This window comes from Arachis hypogaea, chromosome 6 (assembly GCF_003086295.3).
Source record: "Arachis hypogaea cultivar Tifrunner chromosome 6, arahy.Tifrunner.gnm2.J5K5, whole genome shotgun sequence".
Taxonomy (NCBI): Eukaryota; Viridiplantae; Streptophyta; class Magnoliopsida; order Fabales; family Fabaceae; genus Arachis; species Arachis hypogaea.
The window spans coordinates 88,292,081-88,319,367 of NC_092041.1; the positions used below are offsets into that span (position 1 = coordinate 88,292,081).

At 33.0% G+C, this 27,287-nt stretch overlaps 2 protein-coding genes across 3 annotated transcripts; one reads left to right on the forward strand and one right to left on the reverse strand.

The window, feature by feature from the left end:
* Positions 1–790: 790 nt before the first annotated feature.
* On the forward strand, positions 791–2,857 carry LOC112805702 (uncharacterized). Its single transcript, XM_025848046.1, has 3 exons — positions 791–800; positions 1,110–2,272; positions 2,438–2,857. The coding sequence occupies exons 1-3, from the start codon at positions 791–793 to the stop codon at positions 2,855–2,857; spliced, it is 1,593 nt and encodes a 530-aa protein (XP_025703831.1).
* Positions 2,858–18,890: 16,033 nt separating this feature from the next.
* LOC112696861 (S-sulfo-L-cysteine synthase (O-acetyl-L-serine-dependent), chloroplastic) lies at positions 18,891–27,077 on the reverse strand. 2 transcript variants are annotated; one of them, XM_025749780.3, is made up of 11 exons: positions 26,755–27,077; positions 26,242–26,351; positions 25,903–25,960; positions 25,481–25,744; positions 25,233–25,370; positions 24,653–24,704; positions 24,479–24,528; positions 24,097–24,156; positions 23,752–23,832; positions 19,212–19,398; positions 18,891–19,091 (listed from the first exon to the last, which is right to left on the reverse strand). In XM_025749780.3, the coding sequence occupies exons 1-10, from the start codon at positions 26,986–26,988 to the stop codon at positions 19,318–19,320; spliced, it is 1,128 nt and encodes a 375-aa protein (XP_025605565.1). In that variant the 5' UTR covers positions 26,989–27,077; the 3' UTR covers positions 18,891–19,091; positions 19,212–19,317. The 2 variants fall into 2 exon arrangements, with proteins under 2 accessions (XP_025605565.1, XP_025605567.1); XM_025749782.3 differs by having other exon boundaries at positions 26,242–26,360; positions 26,755–27,000.
* Positions 27,078–27,287: the final 210 nt, after the last annotated feature.

Sequence of the window (27,287 nt, forward strand, 5' to 3'; positions counted from 1 at the left end):
TGTCCTACTTATAGAAAACTAGTAGCCTAGGGTGTACAGAGATGAGTAAATGACATAAAAATCCACTTCCGGGCCCACTTAGTGTGTGCTTGGGCTGAGCATTGAATCATTTTCGTGTAGAGACTCTTCTTGGAGTTAAACGCCAGCTTTTATGCCAGTTTGGGCGTTTAACTCCCATTTTGGTGCCAGTTCCGGCGTTTAACGCTGGGATTTCTGAGGGTGACTTTGAACACCGGTTTGGGCCATCAAATCTTGGGAAAAGTATGAACTATCATATATTGCTGGAAAGCCCAGGATGTCTACTTTTCAACGCCGTTGAGAGCGCGCCAATTGGGATTCTGTAGCTCCAGAAAATCCACTTCGAGTGCAGGGAGGTCAGAATCCAACAGCATCTGCAGTCCTTTTTAGTCTCTGAATCAGATTTTTGCTCAGGTCCCTCAATTTCAGCCAGAAAATACCTGAAATCACAGAAAAATACACAAACTCATAGTAAAGTCCAGAAAAGTGAATTTTAACTAAAAACTAATAAAAATATACTAAAAACTAACTAGATCATACTAAAAACATACTAAAAATAATGCCGAAAAGCGTACAAATTATCCGCTTATCAATAATCTTATAGCAGATCCAGGACAACGACCAAAGATTTCAAGTTATCACCCGAATGACAGAGACAAAGTTAGATGTGCATATTTTCAAAAAGGTCATTGTCAACCAAGGACTCATGATTTTTCGCAAACTGCTTGTGGTTCTTCTTTTCGAAGATTTAATCCTAATTGGTTTGATAACTATGGCAACTGGTTAGAGTATAGTATATCAAAAGATGCTGTTTTTTGTCTTTGTTGTTATCTTATGAAACCTGAGACTGAAGGTGGTGATGCTTTTGTAACTACTGGCTTTTCAAATTGGAAAAAAAAGGAGAGACTACAAATTCATGTTGGGATTCATGATAGCGCTCATAATCAAGCTTGGAGAAAATGTGAAGCACTTATGAGACCAAAACAACACATCACTGCTGCTATTGAAAAACAATCTGAGCAAGCTAAAAAAGAATTATCAAATTCACTTGACAGCAACAATTGATTGTATTAGATTTCTTTTGCGACAAGGATTGGCCTTTCGTGGTAATGATGAGACAGATGATTCTGTTAACCAAGGAAATTTTTTGGAACTTCTAAACTTTCTTGCGCAACATAATGAAGAGATTGGTCGTGCTTTCAAAAATGCTCGTGGGAATCTTAAACTAATAGCACCCTCAATTCAAAAAGATATTGTAGGAGCTGCTGCAAGGGAAATGACGAAAGTTATTGTAGATGATCTTGGGGATGAATTATTTGCTGTATTGGTTGATGAAGCCCGTGACATTTCTATTAAGGAGCAAATGTCAGTTTGCTTAAGGTATGTGAACAAAGAAGGACAAGTTGGGGAGCATTTTCTTGGTCTTGTTCATGTTTCTAATACTAATGCTTTATCTCTAAAATTAGCATTGGAGTCATTATTAGAAACATATAATTTAAGTTTATCAAGAGTACGTGGACAAGGATATGATGGTGCAAGTAACATGCAAGGAGAATTTAATGGTTTGAAAACTTTGATATTGAAAGAAAATTCTTATGCTTTCTATGTACATTGCTTTGCTCACCAACTTCAGTTAGCTCTTGTAACGGTTGCAAAAAAACAAGTTGAAATTGCTTTGCTTTTTAATTTGTTAACTAATTTGTGCAATGTTGTTGGAGCTTCGTGTAAACGAAGAGATATGCTTCGTGATAGTCAAATGACTAAGACAATTGAAGCACTAAAAAGTGGAGAAATTTCTAGTGGGCGTGGTTTGAATCAAGAAACAGCTTTAAAAAGAGCTGGAGACACTAGATGGGGTTCACACTATGGAACTATACTTAGATTAATTTCTTTATTTCCTTTTGTGGTTAATGTTCTTGAATATGTTGAGGAAGATGGAAATAATTCAGAACAAAGAGCTGAAGCATATCATTTATTGAATGTCATTCAATCCTTTGAATTCATTTTCAACTTGCACTTGATGAAAAATATCTTGGGAGTTACTAATGAGTTATCTCAAGAGTTACAAAGGAATGATCAAGACATTGTAAATGCTATGGCATTAGTCAAAGTGTCTAAGCAACGGTTGCAAAATATAAGAGATGATGGCTGGTCTCTTTTACTTGACAAAGTCTCACTGTTTTGTGACAAACATGATATTACTGTTCTAATCATGGATGATATATTTGTGTCACAAGGAAGATCAAGACGCAAGGTTCAAAAGATATCAAATTTGCATCATTTTCAAGTTGAGATATTCTATCAAGTAGTTGATAGACAACTTCAAGAACTCAATAATCATTTTACAGAGGTGAATACTGAATTGCTTCTTTGCATAGCTTGTTTGAATCCAAGACACTCATTTTTTGCATTTGATAAGGAGAAGTTTATCCAGTTAGCTCAATTCTATCCATTAGAATTTTCTTCCACTCAACTTTTGGCACTTGACAGTCAACTTGAGAACTTCATACTAGATGTGCGTTCTGATGATCAATTCTCAGACTTAAATGGAATTGGTGCTCTTTCTCAGAAGTTGGTTGAGACTCAAAAAAATATTGTTTATCCATTAGTGTTTCTTCTTTTGAAGTTAGCTTTAGTTTTGCCCGTAGCAACTGCATCAGTTGAAAGAACTTTTTCTGCTATGAACATCATAAAGAGTCGACTTCGGAACCGTATGGGAGACGAATTTTTAAATGATTGTTTAGTGACATACAAAGAAAGAGAGACATTTGATTGTATTGACAATGAAAAGATTATTCAATCTTTTCAAAATATGAAACCTAGAAGAATGGAATTCTAAATTATTTGTTATTATTTTGAATTATTATTTTATTTTAATTTATTGGTTAAATAATTTAAAAAATATTCCTATTTTATAACATTAATTATAAAAATTATTATTATATTATATATATTTTGCCCCCTACTGAAAAAATTTTCTGGATCCGTCACTGGGTCTGTGCAATGCACCTGCAACCTTTCAAATGTGCATGCTCTCTATTTTCTCTGATATGGTGGAAAAATTTCTGGAAGTCTTCATGGATGACTTTTCAGTATTTGGAGACTCATTCAGCTCCTGTCTTGACCATCTAGCACTTGTTCTAAAGAGGTACCAAGAGACTAACCTGGTTTTAAACTGGGAGAAATGTCACTTTATGGTGACTGAAGGAATTGTCCTTGGGAACAAAATTTTGAACAAGGGAATAGAGGTGGATCAAGCTAAGGTAGAGATAATTGAAAAATTACCACCACCTTCCAATGTTAAGGCAATCAGAAGCTTTCTGGAGCATGCATGATTCTATAGGAGGTTTATAAAAGATTTTTCAAAAATTACCAAACCTCTGAGTAATTTGCTAGCTGCTGACATGCCATTGATCTTTAATAAGGAGTGTCTATAGGCATTTGAGACTCTAAAAGCTAAGCTGATCACAGCACCAGTCATTTCTGCACCAGACTAGATATTACCATTTGAATTAATGTGTGATGCTAATGATCATGCCATTGGTGCAGTGTTGGGACAGAGGCATGACAAGCTTCTGCATGTCATTTATTACACCAGCCGTGTTCTAAATGATGCGCAGAAGAACTACACAACCACAGAAAAGGAATTGCTTACAATGGTTTATGCCATTGACAAGTTCAGATCCTATTTAGTAGGATCAAAAGTGATTGTGTACACTGAGCATGCTGCTCTTAAATATCTACTCACAAAGCAGGATTCAAAACCCAGGCTCATAAGATGGATGTTGCTTCTGCAAAAGTCTGATATAGAAATAAGAGACAGAAAAGAGACAGAGAACCAAGTAGCAGATCACCTGTCCCGAATAGAACCAGTAGAAGGGACGTCCCTCCCTCTTACTGAGATCTCTGAAACCTTTCCAGATGAGCAACTTTTTGCCATTCAGGAAGCACCATGGTTTGCAGAGCTTCATGATAGTGACTCTGACAAAAAGTTCATTGTTAATGGGCAAAGATTCAAGCATTATCTTGAAGGCAATATTGAGCAAGAAAGCTCAAGACTGAGACTGGATTAAAGCTCAGTAATAGTCCAGCTAAAGACATTAAAGAATCGCTTATTGGGAGGTAACCCAATCTTTATTTATCTATGTTTCTATTGTTCTCTCATGTTTTTATTAGGTTTATGATCATGTGGAGTCATAAAAGTATTGCAAAAATTAAAAACAGAATCAAAAATAGCAGAAGAAAAAACACACCCTGGAGGAAGAGCTGTCTGGCGTTTAAACGCCAGAAACGTGCATCTGTCTGGTGTTTAACGCCAGAAACAAGCACCAAGCTGGCGTTTAACGCCAGAAACAAGCATCAGGCTGGCGTTAAACGCCAGAAACAGCCTACATTTGGGCGTTTAACGCCAGAAACAAGCTACAGTCTGGCATTAAACGCCAGGATTGCATATAGAGGGCGTTTTACACGCCTAAAAGATGCAGGGATGAGAAATTCTTGACACCTCAAGATCTGTGGACCCCACAGAATCACCTCAGGATCTGTGAACCCCACAGGATCCCCACCTACCCCACTCCTCTCTTCTTCATTCTCACACAACACTACCCTCTCTTCTCCTCCTTGACCGAAACCCACACCTCTCTCCCTCTTATCCATATCTTCTTCTTCTATTCTTTCTTCTTTTGCTCGAGGGCAAGCAACATTCCATGTTTGGTGTGGTAAAAGCATAGCTTTTTGTTTTTCCATAACCATTTATGGCACCTAAGGCCGGAGAAACCTCTAGAAAGAGGAAAGGGAAGACAAAAGCTTCCACCTCCGAGTCATGGGAGATGGAGAGATTCATCTCAAGGGTCCACAGCTCAGTAGTAGAGCATTTGACTGCACATCAAGAGAGCCCACTCATGGACCTCAATAAGAGCATGAGGAATTCCCTCATCAAGAAATCCCTGAGATACCTCAAAGGATACATTTTCCTCTACACAATTATTGGGAGCAACTAAGGATAGGAGCACCAAAATCACTAGAGATCAAGCAACAGAGGCAAGGAAGAGACATAGAGGAGATCAAAAACATAGAGGAGCTCAAGAACACCATTGGTCCTTCAAGAAGAAGGCGCCACCCTCACTAAGGTGGATTCATTCCTTAACTTCCTTGTTCTTATCTCTCTGTTTTTCGGTTTTATGCTATATGTTTGTCTATGTTTTGAATCTTTACTACATGATCATTAGTATTTCGTAATTATGTCTTAAGGCTATGAATAATTCCATGAATCCTTCACCTCTCTTAAATGAAAAATGTTTCTAATACAAAAGAACAAGAAGTACATGAGTTTCGAATTCATCCTTGAAATTAGTTTAATTATATTGATGTGGTGGCAATACTTTTTATTTTCTGAATGAATACTTGAACAGTGCATATTTTTTATCTTGTTGTTTATGAATGTTAAAATTTTTGGATCTTAAAATAATGATGAACAAAGAGAAATGTTATTGATAATCTGAAAAATCATGAAATTGATTCTTGAAGCAAGAAAAAGCAGTGAATAAAAAGCTTGCGAAAAAAAGAAAAAAATAAAAGAAAAAGAAAAAGAAAGCAGAAAAAGCCAATAGCCCTTAAAACCAAAAGACAAGGGTAAAAAGGATCCAAGACTTTGAGCATCAATGGATAGGAGGGCCCAAGGAAATAAATCCAAGCCTAAGCGGCTAAATCAAGCTGTCCCTAACCATGTGCTTGTGGCATGCAGGTCCAAGTGAAAAGCTTGAGACTGAGTGGTTAAAGTCGTGATCCAAAGTAAAAGAGTGTGCTTAAGAACTATGAACATCTCTAATTGGGACTTTAGCAAAGCTAAGTCACAATCTGAAAAGGTTCACCCAGTTATGTGTCTGTGGCATTTATTTATCCGGTGGTAATACTAGAAAATAAAGTGCTTAGGGCCACGGCCAAGACTCATAAAGTAGTTGTGTTCAAGAATCAACATACTAAACTAGGAGAAAATAAAACAATCTGAATTCTGAGTTCCTATAGATGCCAATCATTCTAAACTTCAAAGGATAAAGTGAGATGCCAAAACTGTTCAGAAGCAAAAAGCTACTAGTCTCGCTCATCTAATTAGAACTAAGCTTCATTGATAGTTTGGAATTTATAGTATATTCTCTTCTTTTTATTCTATTTAATTTTCAGTTGCTTGGGGACAAGCAACAATTTAAGTTTGGTGTTGTGATGAGCGGATAATTTATACGCTTTTTGGCATTGTTTTTAAGTAGTTTTTAGTAGGTTCTAGCTACTTTTTAGTATGCTTTTATTAGTTTTAATGCAAAATTTATATTTCTGGACTTTACTAAGAGTTTGTGTGTTTTCTATGATTTCAGGTATTTTCTGGCTGAAATTGAGGGATCTGAGCAAAAATCTGATTTAGGCTGAAAAAAGACTACTGATGCTATTGGATTCTGACCTCCCTGCACTCGGAATGAATTTTTTGGAGCTACAGGAGTCCAATTGGCACGCTCTCAATTGGGTTGGAAAGTCGACATCCAAGGCTTTCCAGCAATATATAATAGTCTATACTTTGCTCGAAGATAAACGACGTAAACCGGTGTTTAACTCCAGTTCCATGTTGCATTCTGACGTTGAACGCCAGAAACAGGTTGCAAGTTGGAGTTAAACATCAGAAACAGGTTACAACCTAACGTTTAACTCCAAAAATAGCCCAGGCACGTGAGAAGCTTAAGTCTCAGCCCCAGCACACACTAAGTGGGCCCCATAAGTGGATTTCTGCACTATCTATCTTAGTTTACTCATTTTCTGTAAACCTAGGTTACTAGTTTAGTATTTAAACAACTTTTAGAGACTTATTTTGTAACTCATGACATTTTAGATCTGAACTTTGTATTTCTGACGGCATGAGTCTCTAAACTCCATTGTTGGGGGTGAGGAGCTCTACAGCGTCTCGATGAATTAATGCAATTATTTCTGTTTTCCATTCAAACACGCTTGTTTCTATCTAAGATACTGATTCGTACTTAACCGTGATGAATGTGATGATCCGTGACACTCATCATCATTCTCAACCCATGAATGTGTGCCTGACAACCACCTCCATTCTACATTAGATTGAATGAGTATCTCTTAGATTCTTTAATCAGAATCTTCGTGGTATAAGCTAGAATCCATTGGCAGCATTCTTGAGAATCCGAAAAGTCTAAACCTTGTCTGTGGTATTCCGAGTAGGATTCAGGGATTGAATGACTGTGACGAGTTTCAAACTCACGAGTGTTGGGCGTAGCGACAGACGCAAAAGGATCACTAGATTCTATTCCAACATAATCGAGAACCGACAGATGATTAGTCGTGCTGTGACAGAGTATTTGGACCATTTTCACTGAGAGGATGGGAAGTAGCCATTGACAACGGTGACACCCTACATACAGCTTGCTATAGGAGGAACCTTGCGTGCGTGAAGAAGAAGACAGGGGGAAAACAGAGATTCAGAAGACAAAGCATCTCCAAAACTCCAACACATTCTCCATTACTGCGTAACAATTACTTATTTTATGCTTTTTTACTTTTTTTTTTTACAATTGAAACTGAAGAACCCTATTGGTATCCTGACTAAGAATAATAAGATAACCATAGCTTGCTTCAAGCCAACAATCTCCGTGGGATTTGACCCTTACTCACGTAAGGTATTACTTGGACGACCCAGTGCACTTGCTGGTTAGTTGTGCTGAATTACATAGTGTGAGTGTAATTTTCGTGCACCAATAACTTTCATAAGCTACTTTCGAAAAGTAAAAGTTTTACCAAACCAAACCTTATTTCCATGAATTTATGGTGGTATTTGAAAAGAACACATTAAAAGTTTATTTTGAGTTAATAAAAAATTAATAATCAAAGTGTACCAAGAGTACATACTATGCTAGTAGAATAATATAATAGTAATTTAAATGGTAAGGGTTCTTTAACATTTTTATATTAAAAGGTTTCTTATCATAATTTAGCACATTGAAGGAATGTGTAATATTTCATATTTGAACAATTATAAGTAATTACAATATTATTGTGTATGAAAATAAATTAATTAAATATTTTATAAAAAGTAATTAATTTTACTTGATATTCTGCTTACATAATATCATAATTTTTAATTTATTTTTAAGGAACATTTAAATTATTAGCGTTACTAAGTCAATAGTTTCAAAAATAAATTATTATTTTTATTTTGTATGACTAACATTTAAATTACATATACATTATATGTACTAAGAGATTATTAAAATGGTAGGATGCTAATAATGATTCAAACGTAGTAAATTAACCAATATAACTTTTGACTATAATTAACAATGTTATAGGATTGTTCAATGTATTAATTTTATACATTATCAGTAGTAATTGAAAGTTTATTTTATAGGAACAATTTCGCAAGGAAACTAAGAAGGGTTCAGCCAACTTTTGCCACTCTTATTGGGCTAGAACCCGAAGCCTATTTCACCATACAAGCAAGAAGCAACATCCCAATTTACCCACAATGAACCAAATAACCCTAGTTAACCCCAACTTTTAAAGTTTTACTGATGAATAATCCAAAATTCTCAAACTACAGAATCTCCCTCACACGTTCGTCATGCGCGTTTTCTGTATGCCGTCAACCCAGGTCAGCCACTCCGTTTCATTCCAACTGCGAGACACTACTGGTATCAGAAGCTCAACGAAGCCCACCGCTACTGCTGCATGTCATCGTCACCGCGCCGTTGAAGCTCAGCATAGCCTTTTGGGACTGCTGCATGTTGTCAATGCCGCACCATTCAAGCTCGAAGGTGACTCGCATGTTCTGCCCCATGAACACCGCGTCAAAATCCTCCTGGTGGTGCCGTGAAGTATCACCTGAAAGCACTCCACGATAGGTAATTATTTGATCATTGGTGTTGCTTGATAATTGTCAGGGTGTTACTTATGTGTACACTATAACAAATATTGAGACATGGTTATACTTTTTCTTTGAATGGTTATATTCATATACTGAGACATCGAATGGGTTATAGGCTTTTGAGTCTGTCTCGCTAATCATGTGTTAAGCACTCCATTTTTCGAATTATTGGATGTTACTTCTTTGTACAATTAGAGGTTTGATTGTAGGATTTGAATTGAGTTTTCTTAAAATACTAGTTGTTCCTTTTGTTTTTTGAATTGGCCAAAAATGTGTGAAAACAGAGTCTCCATGGGTTGGTTTTTTCCTCAATAAAATTGGGTTTGATTGTGGTGAATATAGGTCGATGCAATTATTAGTCACCAGATGTTGCTATCATTAGGGGTCCCTACTTGCTGAGATGCGTGTACATATAGATTAGATTAGATATTACTGTTTTGATAGATTGGACTGTTTTATTTGTAGCAAAAATTTTTTTCTTTTCCGCTAAAAAAACTCGATACTGTTTTTTTTTTCATATTATTGGTTCTCCATTGAATGTTAAAAAAGTTGATTGTATTTGATTTCTATATTTGTGTTTTTCCCTTGAATCGGTGGAATCTGTATGCTCCCGCTGCTCAATATTTTTGAATGTTGAATGTGTTTAAACTCTTTGTGATTAGTTCCTATTGAGTTGACTCTACATGTAGTTGCTAAACTGGGTTGTGTTCAGTGTGCAAGGTTTAAAATTTAACAATGCAATCAGCTTTTTTCTTAACTCCAGCTGAACGTCCTTGAACATATTACTGGTGTATTCCCACTGAAACTGTCTCTCGATGGTAGTGCTCGATATACATGGAATGACTCCTTTTGAGTCTGCAGTATCATCTTCCAACTCCTTCTGTTTCTTGTATCCAAGCACATTGTCGTATTCATGGATGAATTGAACTAAACCACTCTTGCAATGTAGAAGCCCCCCATAAAATGTGTGCATACTTTCACTCCTTTGTGTACTTTTTATACCGGCCCAAAATTAACCATTGAAGAATATTGGAACCCACTTTCGTCGATTGGCATAAAGGTCTACAAAAAAACTAGCATAAGAGTGTTGCTTAGACACAACAGGATAACCACATCCAAAGAAACAATAACACAAACTAAAAAACATCCAGTTTTCTAATTAGAGAAACCATCCATTTCTTTTTTAAAAGAACATCTACTGACAAGATAAAAAAAAATCATTGACTATACTCCTAAAACAAAACAACAACCAAGATAAACCAAAAAACCTACCAAAAATAAATAAATAAACCATATGCAACAAATAAATTCGAAGTAAGTAAACGGTCACGAACCTCATAACCATCTATTCTAACCTAGGTCGAATTCTTTGATGAATCCATCCGAGCAAACATTGAAAGAGTTCACAGAAGAAAACTTCCATACAATGTAGCTCATCTTAGCATTCATTTCTCTGTACCTAGCATAACCCCCAAGCATTAATTGTGTCTTCTTCAGTATGTGCTAAATGCACCATCGGTAGACAGTATTCGGTAGGACATTCCTAATAGCACCGGCCATGGCCTTGTACTGGTCAGTGGTTATCCCCCTTGGCGCAGTTCTCACGCATCTCACTCATTGCTTGAACATAGATTCAAAACTAGGGATCTCCTCGCTCCCAAGTAAAGCACAACTAAGAAGAGTAGATTTCCCATGGTGGTTGACACTGACAAATGATGAAAACGGTAGACCATGCATGCTAAAACACCAATAACAAATGACAAATGCAAAAACAAATTCAAAAAATAAAGGCTTTTGCAATCAACCCATAAGTATACATACCTGTTTCTTTTGTACGAGGTGTCGAACGACATCACATCTCCATTATATTCATACGAAGCCTTGCACCTTGCATTTACCTAGAGTGCGCTCTTGAACTTATTAGCATCGTCAACATCTATCTTATAAAACAAGCTCGGATTGATCTCTTTCATTCGCATGAAATAATTCATCATCTTCTTAAAGTCCGTATTCTTGTCAGCACAATAGAGTTTGCTTGTGATGTAATTCCTGACATCCTTCTCTGAAAAATTCAAGTTCGAAAACCCACCAACCTCGTTAGCCAGTGCTAAGTACGTCTTGTTGGGTCTTATGCGAGCCTCGTCGTTATCCGTAATGACACACTTAGCATGCATGGTTAACTCCTTATACTCATGATAGTGGACTGATTTCTCAGCCGAACAGGGGTGAAAATTCCTCAATTCTAGTCTAAACACAATCCAACTTTCCTTTACCCTCTCCAACATGACATACATCCTTGTTCTACATCTCATGGTTGTTATTCTGTTTGTCCGAGTTGCTGCCTTCACTCGAGACTCCCGATAACCTTCTCGGGTGTAGTGAATAGATTGATTAATGGGTATCTATGATTCCTTCCTCGTATTGTCAAAATTTGTGTTCCTGAATTTAGTTACAAACCCAACTTTCTTTGCATAATTTGCATAAAATTTCTGTGCCAGAGGCAATAAATCAAAACACATTCCTATGACTGAGATTTCCTCTTCACTGATCCCACTATGATCTGGAATATGTAACGCAATTGAAAAACCAAATATTCAATGGAAGTTCCAATTAAAACTAGCATAAACTCACTCATTATACTGTGGTAACAACAAGGAATAATTTAAATCTAATGTCTCAATTCCAACTCATCATTTTCCAACACAATGACATCGGTAACTTTGTCAACCTTCAATCAAAGATACCCAAAAAAACCTTTATCAACTCAAGATTATTACTACATAACGAACTACTTCACTAAAAAATAGTGCAAACACATATGAAAGTCGATCAAAATAGTTATTCGAGCATTTACACCAAGAGATATCCACTCATACCGATATATAAACTAGGATTAACTAAATTAAAAAAAACATACTCGTTGGAAAGAGTTTAACTCGCTTTAAAGGAAAACATAATACAACTGTGTAATGAACAAAACATGCAACATGTTCAAGAAAAAGACACACCTCCTTATAAAATAACCAAATTACTGTACCAGATTTTTTCAAATAAATGGACTAAAAAAACATCTAGTTAGCATGCATAAGAAACATTCACATAACATATTGTCATACAATCCACTACAATGCAAAAACACCCTCTCCAACGTACCTTTGACCCCCGTTGAATAACAACATCACCCACACTCAATTGTTCATTGCCTTCCATTGAATTGTTTTCATGAACATCAATCAATGTGCTATTCAATCCTCCTTCTAAACTTAAAAATTTCATGGACGATGCTCTATGCCGGAAGCCTTGCACCGAGATGGCAGCGACTTTGTATATGAACAGCTCGGCGTGATGGTCCTTGTGGGGGTACGGCGACGTGATCGAGTTGTGAACACCACTTGCACCACGCTCATGAACGGTACCGTTAATGGTGGCACGCATAGCGGAGTACCGAGGAGGTAGCCACGGGTTGGATGATTGGATAGAGAGGCTTGGTGCAGTTGATGAGTTGATGAGTGAAATCAATCACCTCAATCGTAAACAACAATTGCACCACTACCACGAATGGCACCGCTAATGGCGACATGCACAGCGGAGATCCGAGGAGGCTGCAACGGGTTAGATGATTGGATGGAAAAGGTCGGCGCAGTTGATGGGGTTATGAGTGAAATCAAGAACCGTAGTCGTGGAGAAAGAATGTGAAGAAACAACAGCATGATTGATGTTGATGATGGCTTGTGTTATTACACAAGTTCTATTTTTGCAAAACCAACAATTAATATCAATTATTCAAATTATAATTTAATAAAAAATTAAAATAATTATAATTAATTAATTTGTTCAATTCTTGGCTGGTTAGACATTTGGTTCCTATCCTTTTCTTTATAGAAAACAAAACATACAAAATTAAATTTATTAGAAGCAATAAAATACATAGAATACCCATTAATATTGTCTTTATCCAAACTCTGAATAACTAAACAAAATAGATAGTGGCATGTAAAATATAAATACATGATAGGTATTCTGAGTTCCTTTAAAATTGTATCATTTGAAAAAATGATTCAAGTGTAACCGTATAAATTTATTATAAGTGAAAAAATTGTCATTTATAATTTACAACGTTATATATATTTATTGAAATGATTTAAACATTTTTTGTGTATTAAACAAAAAGTTAAAAAAACATAAAATATTAAAGAAAAAATGGAAGGCAAGAAGCTGTCCTGGGTCAGATGATCATCAAGGGTCTGAATCCTTTCTTGGAGTCAAAAATAAGATCAAGGGGTTCAGATTGAAGGAGCTTGATGAAAAGGGTTGAGAGAGGTACATGAATATTATTTTTTGTTTTTCCCTCTCTCTTCTCTTTGTCCGAACCGCTACTATTTTTTGTTGGAGAAGAAGTTGCTTGGTTGAACCGGTTTTGACCTTGGAAGATTTTCCTTCTATATTAAAGGTGAACGGTTAAGGGTTGAGATCAAGGAGAGTAAGTGAAAGTATAGAGTTCTCATAGCTACCCTGAAACTACCTGAGTTCTTCTCCTTCAAAGATGTTCATTTTATTTTCTTTTTCTTATTATTGTCTGTCTAAGTCTTATGGTAAAAGGCAAACATGGTGAGATTTGTAAGAAAAAACCAGTGAAAGGTAAAAGACAGTGAGCAATATTAGAGAAAAAGTCATAGATGTCTCAGAGTTTTTTTGTACATCTTTCTGTTGTATTTCATGATTTTGTGGGAATCCCCTTACAAGTTGAGTTAGCACTGTGCAGTTGAAAGCTTGGTGTCAGTCTAAGTCAAGTTCAGATTGGGTTAGAATCTGGATTTGTCCCAAATTGGAATGGGTAGTTCATAGGAAGAAATTGGTGTTTGTAATGTTGTGATAACATAGTGAAATTCCATCATTGTTGTGATGGAGACTGGATGTAGGCCACATTGCACCTAGTGGCTGAACCAAGATATATCTGGTGTTAATTTTTCGTTTCTACTCCTTTCTCAGTTTCTGTTAATCTGGAGACAAAAACAAAAAGTGTCTCTTAATTTGGCACGAGACAAAAAAAAAGTGTCTCTCAACTCAACACGAGACAAAAGCAGAAATATCTCCTGAAGTTTCTTTAAAAAAGGCAGAAATTAATATTCAGAATAAAAGGGCTAAGATTCAACCCCCTTCTTTTAACCACTGATTACTATCATTATAGATAAATGGTACTAAAAGTACATTAACACAAATATATTGTAGAAATAATTTAAATTAAATGATAAACTAACAACATAAATTTATTAATTGGATGTATAACTTAGAGTATTGATGAACGGCAATTCTATATATATTTGTGAAATCTTCTAATGGTGTTGTCATATTAGTTGGACCACTCGATATATCAATTTATTTTTCTCGTCTAATACTCTCTTGATAACTGGGACGCCTTCTGGCCAGGTGTTGCTGCCTCTGTTCTTCGCTCATGTTTTGTCTATCTTCGTCATCTGGCATAGACTTGCCAAGTCGGTTGACGACGTCCACGTGAATCTTCCATTGATATGTTGTCACTAATTAACCAAAATAACCATATAAGCATAGTCTTATACTTTTATTTAATGACGGAAAGCAAATTATATTAGGTTTTACGTTATATTTAAGTGAAATGAGAAGGATGCAAGAGAAGATAGATATAAAAAGAAGAAAGTTTTTTTATTCTGCAGTAATAGTAATGTGAGGTGAGAGATAGTAAAGTAAGAAAGAGATAATTATAAAAGTTCTGTGAATGTATGAAATAAGAAAAAACGTGAATGTATTTGATAAAAAAAAAATAAAATAGTAAAAATTTTTAACATGAAATAACTGAGATATAGTTGATTAAATTATTAAGAAGAACAAAATTTAAAAAGAAAATTAAACACCAAAATAGATTTTACCATTCAATATATATATACCTATAAATAAGATTATCATAAATTCCAACAAGGATATATAAATCTGTAAACAAAAAAAAGTCAATATCGTCACTCCGTGAAGACATAGAACAATATAATGCAAGCTAGATAGAACTTTTTCGTAGCAGTAAGTTGGCATATTATTATGAGCTCTTAAAGTTTTTGGATAATTGTATAGCGTATGCAATATTCAACTTGCTTAACGAACGTGGAAGTCTAATAAATCCTAGCTACATGCACATCCAAAAAGATGAAGGACATAGTGATGATGGTGCATTCACATATATAGTACTTTCCATTGTAGCCAACAAAATCTCAATGGATTATTTTTACTTTAGATACGTTTTAACGACACTTCAATGTGCCATAGATTTTTGCATTCTTATGTATAGACGTGTTAAAATCCACCAAGATACACATTAGGTGCATCGGGTTGAATTTGGTGTATATCGTGTACTATTATTATATGTATATTAGAACAAATAAAAAAATTATATGTACATTAGTTTAGTTTTTTTTCTTTTTTTTCCGAAAAAAAATTATGATATCTATTTATTTATTTTAAAATAATATTTTTTAGTTTAGAAAATTTTAAAATCAATTTAATTTCTAACCCTCTGAAATACTTTAATTTAGTTTTTGAAACATATATTTGATATTAAGTAATAAGTTTATACATTTTTCAAATATCATGTTGATGTCAAATGTATATTTCACAGATCAGATGGATATTTCACACATATTTTTTAAGTACTAAATTAATATAAATCTTTTGAAACTAAAATGATGCCATATAGATATATATTTATTCATGGATACAAATTTTCTTAAGAAGTAAATTAATGTATATTATGCGTATCTTTAATTTGATAAACTAATTTTTTAATTTAGTCTATAATTGAATAATGAAAAGATGACATTTATCACCATTCAAATAAATACCGTTAAATTATCTTAACATATAACGGTAATGCATGTACAAATGTTTTTATAATCAAATTTAATAAAATTAGTGCAAGTCCAGCCAAAAAAAACCACCTATATAACTCACCATTTTTTATTTTTTGTACTTTCTGCGCAGTATAAAATTTTTGATATAATACAAAAAATTTTATGTATAACACAAACTTACAAACTTACTAATATATTAAAAAAAATTTATATATAACATAAATATTTGTATATAGTACAGAAATTTACATATAACACAAATTTTTACGTGAATGTATTTTATTAGTTGAGTGAGTTAATATTCTGAATATGTAATTTTTTAAAATTTTTCAGTTGTACATCGAAATTTATGTGCTACACACTAAGATTTCTGTATTGTACATCAAAATTTATGTCATGTGCATATTTTATTAGTTGGGTGTCAATATTTAGGCAGGTGATCTTTTAAAAATTTCTGTATTAAATATCAAAATTTTTTGTTATATTCCAAAATTTCTGTGTTGTGCATCAAAATTGCTGTACGATGCGTATTTTATTGGTTCGATGTCAATATTTTGTATTTGTAATTCTTAAAAATCTTGTATTGTAAACTAAAATTTTTATGTTGTGTACCAAAATTTATGTGTGTGCATTAAAATTTGGGTGTTCTAATTTTGTGAACATATACAAAAGAAGAAGGAGATGAAGATGAGGAAGAATCAAGGACGACGATGATGATGATAATAATGGAGTATGAAGAGAGACAAAAAAAAGAAGAAATTAAATAAGAAGAGGAAGAAAGATGGCGGCAACGACGATGATATAGCAGTGACGGCAGCCACGACATTACAATGACGATACTGAAGGGAAAAAAAGAAAAAAAAGAAACTGTACCCGCATATGTACGAACAAAAAAAAAATTGTGACAAGTTAGTTAAAAATTTGGTTTAAAAATATTTAAACACCTACTTTTATTGAACTTATAATACACCATATGTCCATATCTAATCTTAGCATTTTCCATAAACATAATTCGAACACTAGTTTATTTTGTGTTAACCTTTAATTAAATGACGGTTGGTGTTAATGGTGCAATTAAACCTATTACACCCGTTAGCCACACTAAATAATGTTTAATATAATTTTGTACCTAACTAAGCATTATTGCATGGCTCTCATCATCTCATGTGAGATAAGAGCACCCCACACTTGTCATGATCTTCCTCAATAGGCCCTTCCCTTTTGTACAAGACAAATAATTGGGACCACCGCAAAAATAAATAAATAAATAAATAAATAGAGGTTAAGATGCTATATGTGAATTGTGAAGCTCTTCATTTTACAATAGGGCTATATGAAGAAAACCATAGAATTGATCCTTTTCTATGGTTTTAACTTTTTAAGTTTTAACTATATAAACAACTCAGCTATATGGGAAAATTTCAAGCCAATGGCATGAAAAGACTAAACGAGACTAAGGACAAGATTCTAAATCATTGTTATTGGCCCAATTACTATGTGATCCCACTGCCTTCAATGCAATTTAGGATTTGTCCTATTCATGTAATAAAAGATTAGGTTCTATAAGCCCCCTTTTTATTTTTAAAAATAATATTTTTACACTTAAATTGGTATTTCATATTTAATTTATAACTATTAATTAGATTGTGATTTTAAAGGTCCCAAAATCGAGCATCAAAAGCTGGAGAATTGAAAAATCACAGTCATCTTTTATCTAATCCTTTGATATTCCTAACTATTTGAACATGTCACCAGAATAACAGTGGTCACTCCCTTTATTTTACCTATCTCATCTTTATTGTTATTTAAGTTAGTGTTTTAAGTAGACACTAATTTTAAGCATACAAATAACATTTCTTTTTCTTTTTCTTTTTTGTTAATTTTCAGTTTTTCTTTTGTCTTATTTCTCTTTCCTTCTCTCTCTCAACATCGATGCCATAATGTGGAAAATGAAGTGGTTTGCTTAGTATAAGTCCACAGCATTAATTGGCCTTCAAAATTAGGCTAAACATATGGACCAGTGATGGCAGAAAAGGAGTGGCGATTCCTTAAAAACGTGATGGAGAACATATTTATTTTTATTGGAACCAGCCTATGAGAGACAAATGTCAGTTTCAGAGATAATAAAGATTCTGCTATCCTACCTAAAGCTTAGTGTTTGTTTAACCTTGTAACATTACTTGCAAGTATGCCAAAAAGTAAATAATGAAAAGTCGCCCAAAATAGAAGGGAATTTCAAATGGGAATTCAATATTTCATTTGTGTAGTTGCATTCGCCTCCTCCATTATGGGACCTAGAAAAAATCGATCCAAAGTGCCATGTCCATGTGTTCTTTCAACCTTTGTCTACTACGACTAGTACTAGGTGATGTTGCTACTATATGCTAGATTTTTAAACCGGAGGAGGCAATGCTGCTACATGTCTCATCTAGATGAAAAAAATAAAATAAAATAGAAAATACAATCATGATCATAATCTAGCATATATTGGTTAGATCACATAATAAATCTATTATATATTTTATAGTATCTTGCTAACTCGTGTTCTAACAACATAATCTGCTAATCAAAACTAGGTGAAATTGTTTTCCATTCGAGAGTTAGAGAGATTACTAATACTATCAAGATTAGGTGAATACAAAAAGCTAGAATTTTCCTAGATGATAATTATTTTGACCAGCTCTTTTTAGAATTGATTTCATGAATATTGTTTTTTTTTCCTCAATTATCATCGTCACATAAATTTGATGTATGACTATTTAAGCAAATCAGCAAAGCTAAGTAACTTTCTCAAGTAGTTTCATTCTTACACTCAATACTTGTCATCATAGTTTCTGTGCTATTTTTAGATTCAATATGCAATTAGTACGCAAGCACTGAATAAAAACATTAGTATAGTGCAAACAAAACCATTATCAAACTCTTGTCAGTCTGTGATGCTTCCATATATGTATTTCTACACAAACAGGATACATGATAGGACCAAGCTAAAATATATATATATATATATATATATATATATATATATATATATATATATATATATAACAAGAAAACCTTATCCCACTTGGTGAAAAAATTACATATATAATAGAAAACATGGTATAGGAGGGAGAAATAAAGTCAATAATGAAGGAAGGTGAAGGGTATTAAGGCAATGAAAAGAATAAAAATGAAAAAGAAGGGGGGAAAATCAGGATTGTACATCAAATTAGGCCATGCATCATCCTGTTTGAGCTTACTCCCAAGAACTCTGTCTCATTCAAATTATTCATCTGAGGCAAAAAGTCCAAAGATGAAAATAATACAAAATATCACTGTTAATGTGTACATAATGTGCGTGACTAATAAATAAATTCATTAAAAAAAAGAAGTATGTGATTATAGTATTATACCTATTCCGTTTAGGGCTAAGGCAGCTACTTTCTTGAATGGTGGCATGTAAACTACTCCAATATCCAAAAGACGAGTCCAATTGTCCACATCTTTATATGGTGATTGTTACATTTTCTGAACTTCTTCATAGATAGAATGGAAGAGAGGACTTGAAATATATCTCTCACCAAAACTAGGGAAAATGACCTTCAATTATGGAAAATCAGAAAAACATTCTTAACAAGAGAACAATTTCTTTGTTTCTCATGGAATACTGTAAAATGCACCATACACATAAGTCATAATGATCTAATTACAAAGCCGAGGAGATAAGAAAACTAAAATAAACACGTTTTTTTTTTGGACGGGAAATAAACACATGTTAAGTTGTTAACAACCTAACCTGGGCCCTCTAGAGAGAAAAATAATGGGCTTTTTCAAGGAGCTATAATGATCCAAATCCAATTACAAAGGAAACGTAGAGAGAAAAATTGACTATAAAATGAGTCTACAGCTTAATCTAAGGCTAGTGCACTCCAGATAAAGTAGGGAGTGCAGCATTCCTTAAAAGTTAACATATTATCAAAAGTTATCAGGTAAATTTAATTTATTTATTATTGTTATTTTTTTTTTTTTGTCATGGGCTGAACAAACAAACCAGCACTAATAAAAAGAGTAAAAAGACTAATTCCTCTGTTACTCTGTTATTGTCGATGTGATGCCTTCAAATATTTTCACTGTTTTGTTTGATGGCATGTGCTTCCACTATCGTTTTAGCTAGTTATAGATTTTGACGTTCTTGAACCCACCATATTCTACCTCTACCATAAATGACCATCAAAGTCCGAAAAATTGCTGTCATAGAAAAGGAAGACGCTGCATGTCTGTCGCCACTGCCGGTTAGCTAACTCCAAACGCAAAACGGATTTTGTAGAAGAACCCCGGTTTTCATGAAGGCGCATGATTCTCAGATGACGACACAGTCAAAGCACAATATGCATGGCAGTTACAACAAGTCCATTATCTTTTATTTCAAATTAACCTCAACGTGTACGTAATAGAATGAAAAATTAAAATACAATTATATTTAAACAATTATTTGTATTATTTTTTTATTAATTTATTCAAAAAATAATTAAATTCTGAAGCTAATTGGTATAAAATATTACAGATATAAAATTAAGAAAAATTTTTATTTGTATAAAAATGAGCCTAATAAATAATTATTCTATTTAATATATAATTAAGAGTATTTCTTTCTTTGCCAACGAATTATAGTTCAAATGACATAATCTCTTTATATTCACCTAAGAATTGGTAAAAAAAAAATACTTCTTTCCTTTATTAACTTTTTTAAACATTAATTATTTATTTTACATACAATATAAAAATAAATAAATATAATATTTATTGAGTAGAAGCAATTACAAAAAAAATTTTGTTGTCATAGTATTTGAACGAAAGAAAAGAAAATGTTATTTTAAGAAAAAATAATAATATATTTTTAATAATATTCTTATTACAAAATAATAAATTTTAAATATTTTTTTAAATAATATATATTAACTAAAATAATATAATTATCCCAAATAATATATTATAAATATAGTAAAATAACATATTTCAATAAAAAAATTGTTAATAAAAAATTATATAAATATTTTTTTTACATGAATTTTTGTTTCGCACAAAATAAAATTATTATATGTTTGTTTGCTTTTTACCTTGTATAAATATTTTTTTAATTAAATTTATATAGTACTAAATTTTTTATCATTCTGGTCATGTTTAATGTTTTAATTTTGTTTCACATAAAATAAAATTATATATATATATATATATATATATATATAATACAAAATTTTTTATCATTGTATTTATATTTAATATTATAATTTTATTTCACATAAAACAAAATTTATTTAAATTTTAATATTATATATATATATAACACAATTTTTTTATCATTGTGTTTATATTTAATATTATATTTTATTTCACACAAAACAAAATTTATTTAAATTTTAATATTATATACATAATATATATTTAATATTATTTTTTTAAGATTCTAATATATCTTTTTTTTTGGATTTAGTACATGAATTTTTAACTTATTTTTTATGTATTATTTATTTTAATTCTAAAGTTCAATAAATTTTTTTTGTACAGACCTATTGTTTTTAATATTTATATACTAATTTTTTATTTTGAACGTCATCCCAATATCTGAAGCTTGCCAAAAAAAATTTAAAATTTGTAAAAAAAATAATTAACCTGATTAACAGGTTACCTTTTTAAATCCAGACCATTCAAATAAAATATAATAAATGAAGAGTTTAGATTTAACAAATTCACAAAGTGTGCAGCACTCCATACTTAGCAAAGAGCGTTTAAGGATGAGCCTTAATCTAAATATAGGCAATAAAAATATCGAAATTTGTTTCTATTCACAATACCTATTATATTAGTTGTATGGGAAAAATTTCCGAATGCTTTCTTTTATTCTATCGGTATCAGAGAATGTTTGGTTAACTTAAGAGGACAAAAGATTCGATGGTCCCAAAACGTTTGGACCATTAAATGGTGTCATGACAAAATATATTTTTTTAATTTTTTTAACAACTGCTAAATAGCCCGTTTCTAATTTTAATTACAAATTAACCCCATATATTTTATTTAATCATAAAAATTATATTTTATTTTATAAATTATTATTTTATCATTCATCTATTTTGTTTATTAATAATCAAAAACAAAAACAATAACGAATTAGATCTTTCATTAATCGTAATAACTTTTTGACAATCCCAATCAATTAAAAGTTTATCTTTGATCGATTACATCGGTCGAGGATTTTGAAATCCTGTTTCTTAGAAAATCAATCGATTGGATTAATAAAACAATCGATTCAATTTCAGGTTTCCCATAACTCAATCGGGACTTCAGGTTACCACAAAACAATCGATTGAAAGTTGTAAGGCAGTATGGTTTTTGCAAAAATCAATCGATTGGTCATATTACCCAATCGATTGAACGATGACTAGAATGTGATTTTTTTATAATTCAATCGATTGTTTATATTATCCATTCGATTGAAGGCCGCTATTAAAATGATATATGAAGGTTTAATCGATTGGTATGATAATACAGTTGATTGAATTTTGTACGTGACTAATGGTATATTCCAAATCGATTGGTATGATCAATCAATCAATTGAAATGAGACGTAAATAAATTTTTTTCTGCATTCAATTGATTGGTAGGATAATCCAATCGATTGAATTTTGAATCGCTGTTCTCAATTTTCATATCGTTTTTATAAATTTTGAATCGCGTCGTGACTAATGGTTTATAAATTGATTGAGTTATGAGAAACCTAAAATTCTTCGACGGATGTAATGGATCAAAGATAAACTTTTAATCGATTAGAATTGCCAAAAAGTTATTATGATCAATGAAAGATCTAATTCATTATTATTTTTGTTTTTTATTATTAATAAATATAATAGATGAATAATAAAATAATAATTTATAATAATTTTTATAATTAAATAAAATATGTAGGGTTAATTTGTAATTAAAATTAGAAATGGACTATTTAGCAGTTATTAAAAAAATTTAAAAAACATATTTTGTTATGAGATCATTTAATGGTCCAAACGTTCTAGGACCATCGAATCCGGTGCCGAAGACTAGAAGTATTGGATAAAATCACTTCTATTACACAAAAGTGTCCTCTAATTTCACCCTCCCCTTTTACCCTCTTACCAAACAAAGCAATCTTGGGTACACCTAAAAAACCCCAATGCTAAAAGTGATTTATAGACCCTCAACAATGTATACACTATAAGGGCTGGGATGTTGCAGATTGGGCCACAATTGACACAACCCAATGGGATGCAGGGATCAAAAAATGGGGATTCAGTAAGGTATATGAAACCACGAAAGGCTTTGGTCTAGTGGTCATCATGTATGCCTTGCAACAAGTGCACTCGGATTCAAGACTTGGCTAGGCCAGCTAGTGGATGGAACCCTTAAATATTGTGTTCGAGTGTAATGTTGGTGAGTTTGTAATGCCTGGAATTGGAGTTGTCCAATCCATTTGACCAAAAAAAAAAAAAGTAAAGTATATGAAAGAGCAAGAAGGGAAAAATTGGAGCAGCTGAGGCTAGGCACAGATGGAGGATTTGTATGCCTCTCATCAAGCTGCACCAGGGTTCAAATCTCAAGAGTGGAATATAGGACCCTTTCTACTTCTAGTGTGTGTGTAGTGTAAGACCAACAAAAAAAAAGGGAAAAATAGGAGGAAGTTATCAAAATGGAGCATGTAAGTGAGAGGGGACATCTCAGGAAATACATAAGGAGGTTGGCTGGGAGAGGAGGCAGTTTCTGGCATCATTTTGGGAACGAAATTGGCTTAGAGCTTGATCCTTAAGTTGTTTCTTCTACACTTTTGCATAGTAAAAATTGATATATACAAAATTTGAATACTCCAGAGCATTTGCAATGATGAAAACATAAAAGATAGCCAAATATTTTAAGAAGAAATGAACTCACCACGATAAGTTTCCCAGAATTCTCTGGCCGTCTTGCCAAACTTATGGCAGCTGCAGCTGCAGCTCCTGAAGAAATTCCGACCTATAAAGAAATTTGAAAGAATTATAATGAATGTTATAAAATCCAAAAACATACTTCTTTGTAGACGTTGCAATATCCAGCAACATGCTAATCCAAAGAAAACCAATAACTAAAGCGAATTCTACATCTAGAATCTAGACTTATAAACAATTAAAAGACAGAAATAAAACTAAATACAAAGTAACAACTTTAGAGAAAATTGACACTAAAATTATGAAAATAAAAGAAATAATAGTTTCAAAAATACTTTAAATGATAACTTACCAGCAAACCTTCTTCCAACGCTAATCTCCTAGCCATTTCAATAGCTTCAACATTTGTAACCTGTGTCCTCATATGGCAAGTTAGTTTGTGCAAAATAATTTACTTAAGCAAATTATTAAGATAAAAGGACTGCATACTAAAAGAAAAAGCTAGTAACTATAAAGTTTTAAGTAGATGACACTCCAGGAAAGAAAAATAAAGCATAATAAAATTCAGTAGTTGTTTCATAATTGAATCTCTATATCACCCAAAATGAAGAAAATCATAAGGTTTGTTCTTCAGTATAGAAATGCCAAAGTAGAAACGAACTAGCAATGAAGTTACAGTGAACAAAAATAGAAATGCGAGTATAAAACTGAGGAGGAATGATTTTATCATTTACCTTGATAACTTCGTCGAGCAGTTTGATATCCAAAATGTTTGGCATGAAACCTGCATCAAACATTGGAATACAGTCAACAGCTGAGAAGAGAATCAATAGCTTGAAATTAATATCAAGAAGCAAAACAGTTAAAAAAGAACGAGTGCATTTATGAACTTTGCAAAAGATTCATACCTGGATTGTCTCCTGAGATTATACTTCTGTCAGCAGGTTCCACACCAACCACCTAAGAAAGACATAATAAAGCATACTGTAATGATAGGAGAAAGATGATAGAACAAAAAAAGAATCACTGGCTCTGTTAAATGCAAGCAGCAGATTAACCATATGGCATAATTGTCTATACATCTAACCAATGGATACAATTCAAGTCTTAATTTGGAAACATAATCAAAATTAATGGTTTAACCACACATGCAAATAGTTGTACAAATACTCTCTGTTTTCTTTCTAGTCCCATTTTTCCTTTCATAATCTTCTCTTTCTCTCCTCCAACATAAGAACACCATAATCATAGAGCCTATTCCTTAGGGATTTAGAATATGAAAATGATAATGCACAAGTTATCATCATTTGTGTATTTTATTATTCCAATTCAATAACAACTGCACCTAATTTCTTTCAAGTTATGAAATTGGAATTCAGGAGTCAGGACCCCGTGTTAGTTTAAAGTGGAAGTCAATGGCACAACACCAATAAGTGTATTTCACTAATTTGAAATAACAAATAATTACATTCAAGGCAGTAATTGAACCTTTATGTTGGTGTTCATCATTTTCAGGTAACGTCCAGTGCCGGTAACAGTGCCACCAGTTCCAATACCGGCAACCAATACATCAATATTACCAATGGTATCCTCCCATATCTCTGGCCCTGTAGTTTCGAAGTGGATCTGTAATTTGTGCACATAAAGCTTGTATCTTAATTTCAGAAATGCACCAAATAATTCAGAACAGTAGCTATCCAGGCAAAGGTCATATATCTGAGAGTTTAGACTTAAACCTTTGCATTATTCATGTTATCAAACTGTCTAAACATGTAAGCATTGGGTGTACTTTGAGCAATTTCTTCAGCTTTTTCAACTGCCCCTTTCAATCCCTTTTCTGCATCAGTCAAAACAATCTCTGCCCCAAATGCACGCAAAAGGATTCTCCTTTCAAGATTTACGGAAGCAGGCATGGTTACTATAAGTTTGTACCCTTTTGTTGCTGCAACAAAAGCGATGCCAAGTCCTGTGTTTCCAGTTGTTGGCTCAACTAAAACAGTCTGGCGAATGCATAATCGGAAATTTATTGAATATCAAACATCCAAACCTCAACTTCGGAAAGAAAATTACATCACAGTTCATAGTTAATGAAGTTTTAAAACTAGCTGGAGAAGCAAATATCACATTAATCGGTATGCCAAAAATCATCCCAGCTTACCTTCCCCGGAGAAATATCTCCAAACTCTTCTGCATCAGACAACATACTAAAGCCAATTCTGAGATTTTGAAACATTAACATATGTCAGTTCATGATGTGTCCCCAATTCGACGATCGAAAATCATATAACAAAATGCCAAGCTGAAAATTTAACCGAAATGCAAAGTAATGGATAAATTATTACTATGCCACACCGACAAGTTTCCAATAAAATTATGAATGTGATTACATAACTTATCTGATTACCGATTCTTTAACAAAATAATATCACATCAGAACAAACAATCAAAAAATTTATTTTATGTACAGTATATACATTGTGATGAATACAACAATTACCTATCCTTGACACTTCTGCAGAGTTCCATAGACTCAAGTTTTGCAGCAACGTTTGCCACACAACCTTCTGTAACCTTGTTGAGGTACACCATTGGAGTATTTCCAATCAACTACATTAGCTTGCATTAAAAAAAATATTATTCAAATTAATACATCTATCCATTAAAACAAGATAAACAAATGCCCCCTGTCAAAACATAATTCATTCATCATTTTTACCACCATTGAAACAATTAGTATTATTATTAGTGTAGCAACTGATTTCACAAAATTTCAGTTCCATAGATTCCTAACATGCTTCAACTGCAATTCATGTATTCCTGAGCTACGCTAAGCTTCTACTGCTACTAACCACTTTTGTTAATATTGCAACTACCGAAATTTCACAAACAGAGAAGCAAATGATGTAGTTGGAGTTAATTAAAGTTTAAATTTGATAGGATAAAGAACAAAGGGACTTGAAATTTATAATTAATTGAAAAGCTAAAGAGGAATTGGTGGAGAAGTGCGAACCTGGGTGACATCTTCAGCAATGTTGACAGTTTCGAGGCCATGTCTGGTGGCGCCGGAGAAGAGTGGCGGCGCAGCCACGGAGGCTTTGAGTTTGGGATGAGAAGAACCGCCACGGGCACGACAGTTGGGTTTGAAATTGAGGCTAATGAGAGGGTGGCGAGGGAGTGAAGGAGGAGGAGCGAGCGGTGAATAGGAAGAAGAGAAGCATGAAGATGATGATAGCGCCATTGTCATTGTTAAAGCCACGGCAACAAGCTCGGCTCATGTTTTGGGATTTAAGATGGGTTTTGCAATTTTCTTTTCTTTTCTTTTCTTTTTCCACCAAATAATAAAGTTACACACACAAGATTATATTCCTGCCAAATTACACAAATTAACTTTTTAAATGGGATGGCTAGAGTCATTGTATGATGAATGATGATGTAAGAGCTATCATTTCTATGGACCATTTAGATAATATAAAATAATTAAATTGTTTGGAGTAGGTTCGAAAAATTAGAAGTCTTAATTTAAAAATTTAACAGTGAGATTTA

What these genes read in the sequence shown, in the direction of transcription:
- LOC112805702 (XM_025848046.1), top strand. An exon ending in AAGGAAGATCAAGACGCAAG is followed by an intron (nt 2,273 to 2,437) that starts GTTCAAAAGATA and finishes GCATTTGATAAG; the next exon opens with GAGAAGTTTATCCAGTTAGC.
- LOC112696861 (XM_025749780.3), bottom strand. Translation starts at nt 26,988, where the DNA reads ATGACAATGGCGCTATCATCATCTTCATGCTTCTCTTCTTCCTATTCA. An exon ending in GAGATATTTCTCCGGGGAAG is followed by an intron (nt 25,745 to 25,902) that starts GTAAGCTGGGAT and finishes TGCATTCGCCAG; the next exon opens with ACTGTTTTAGTTGAGCCAAC. An exon ending in ATTCTGGGAAACTTATCGTG is followed by an intron (nt 19,399 to 23,751) that starts GTGAGTTCATTT and finishes CCATAATTGAAG; the next exon opens with GTCATTTTCCCTAGTTTTGG.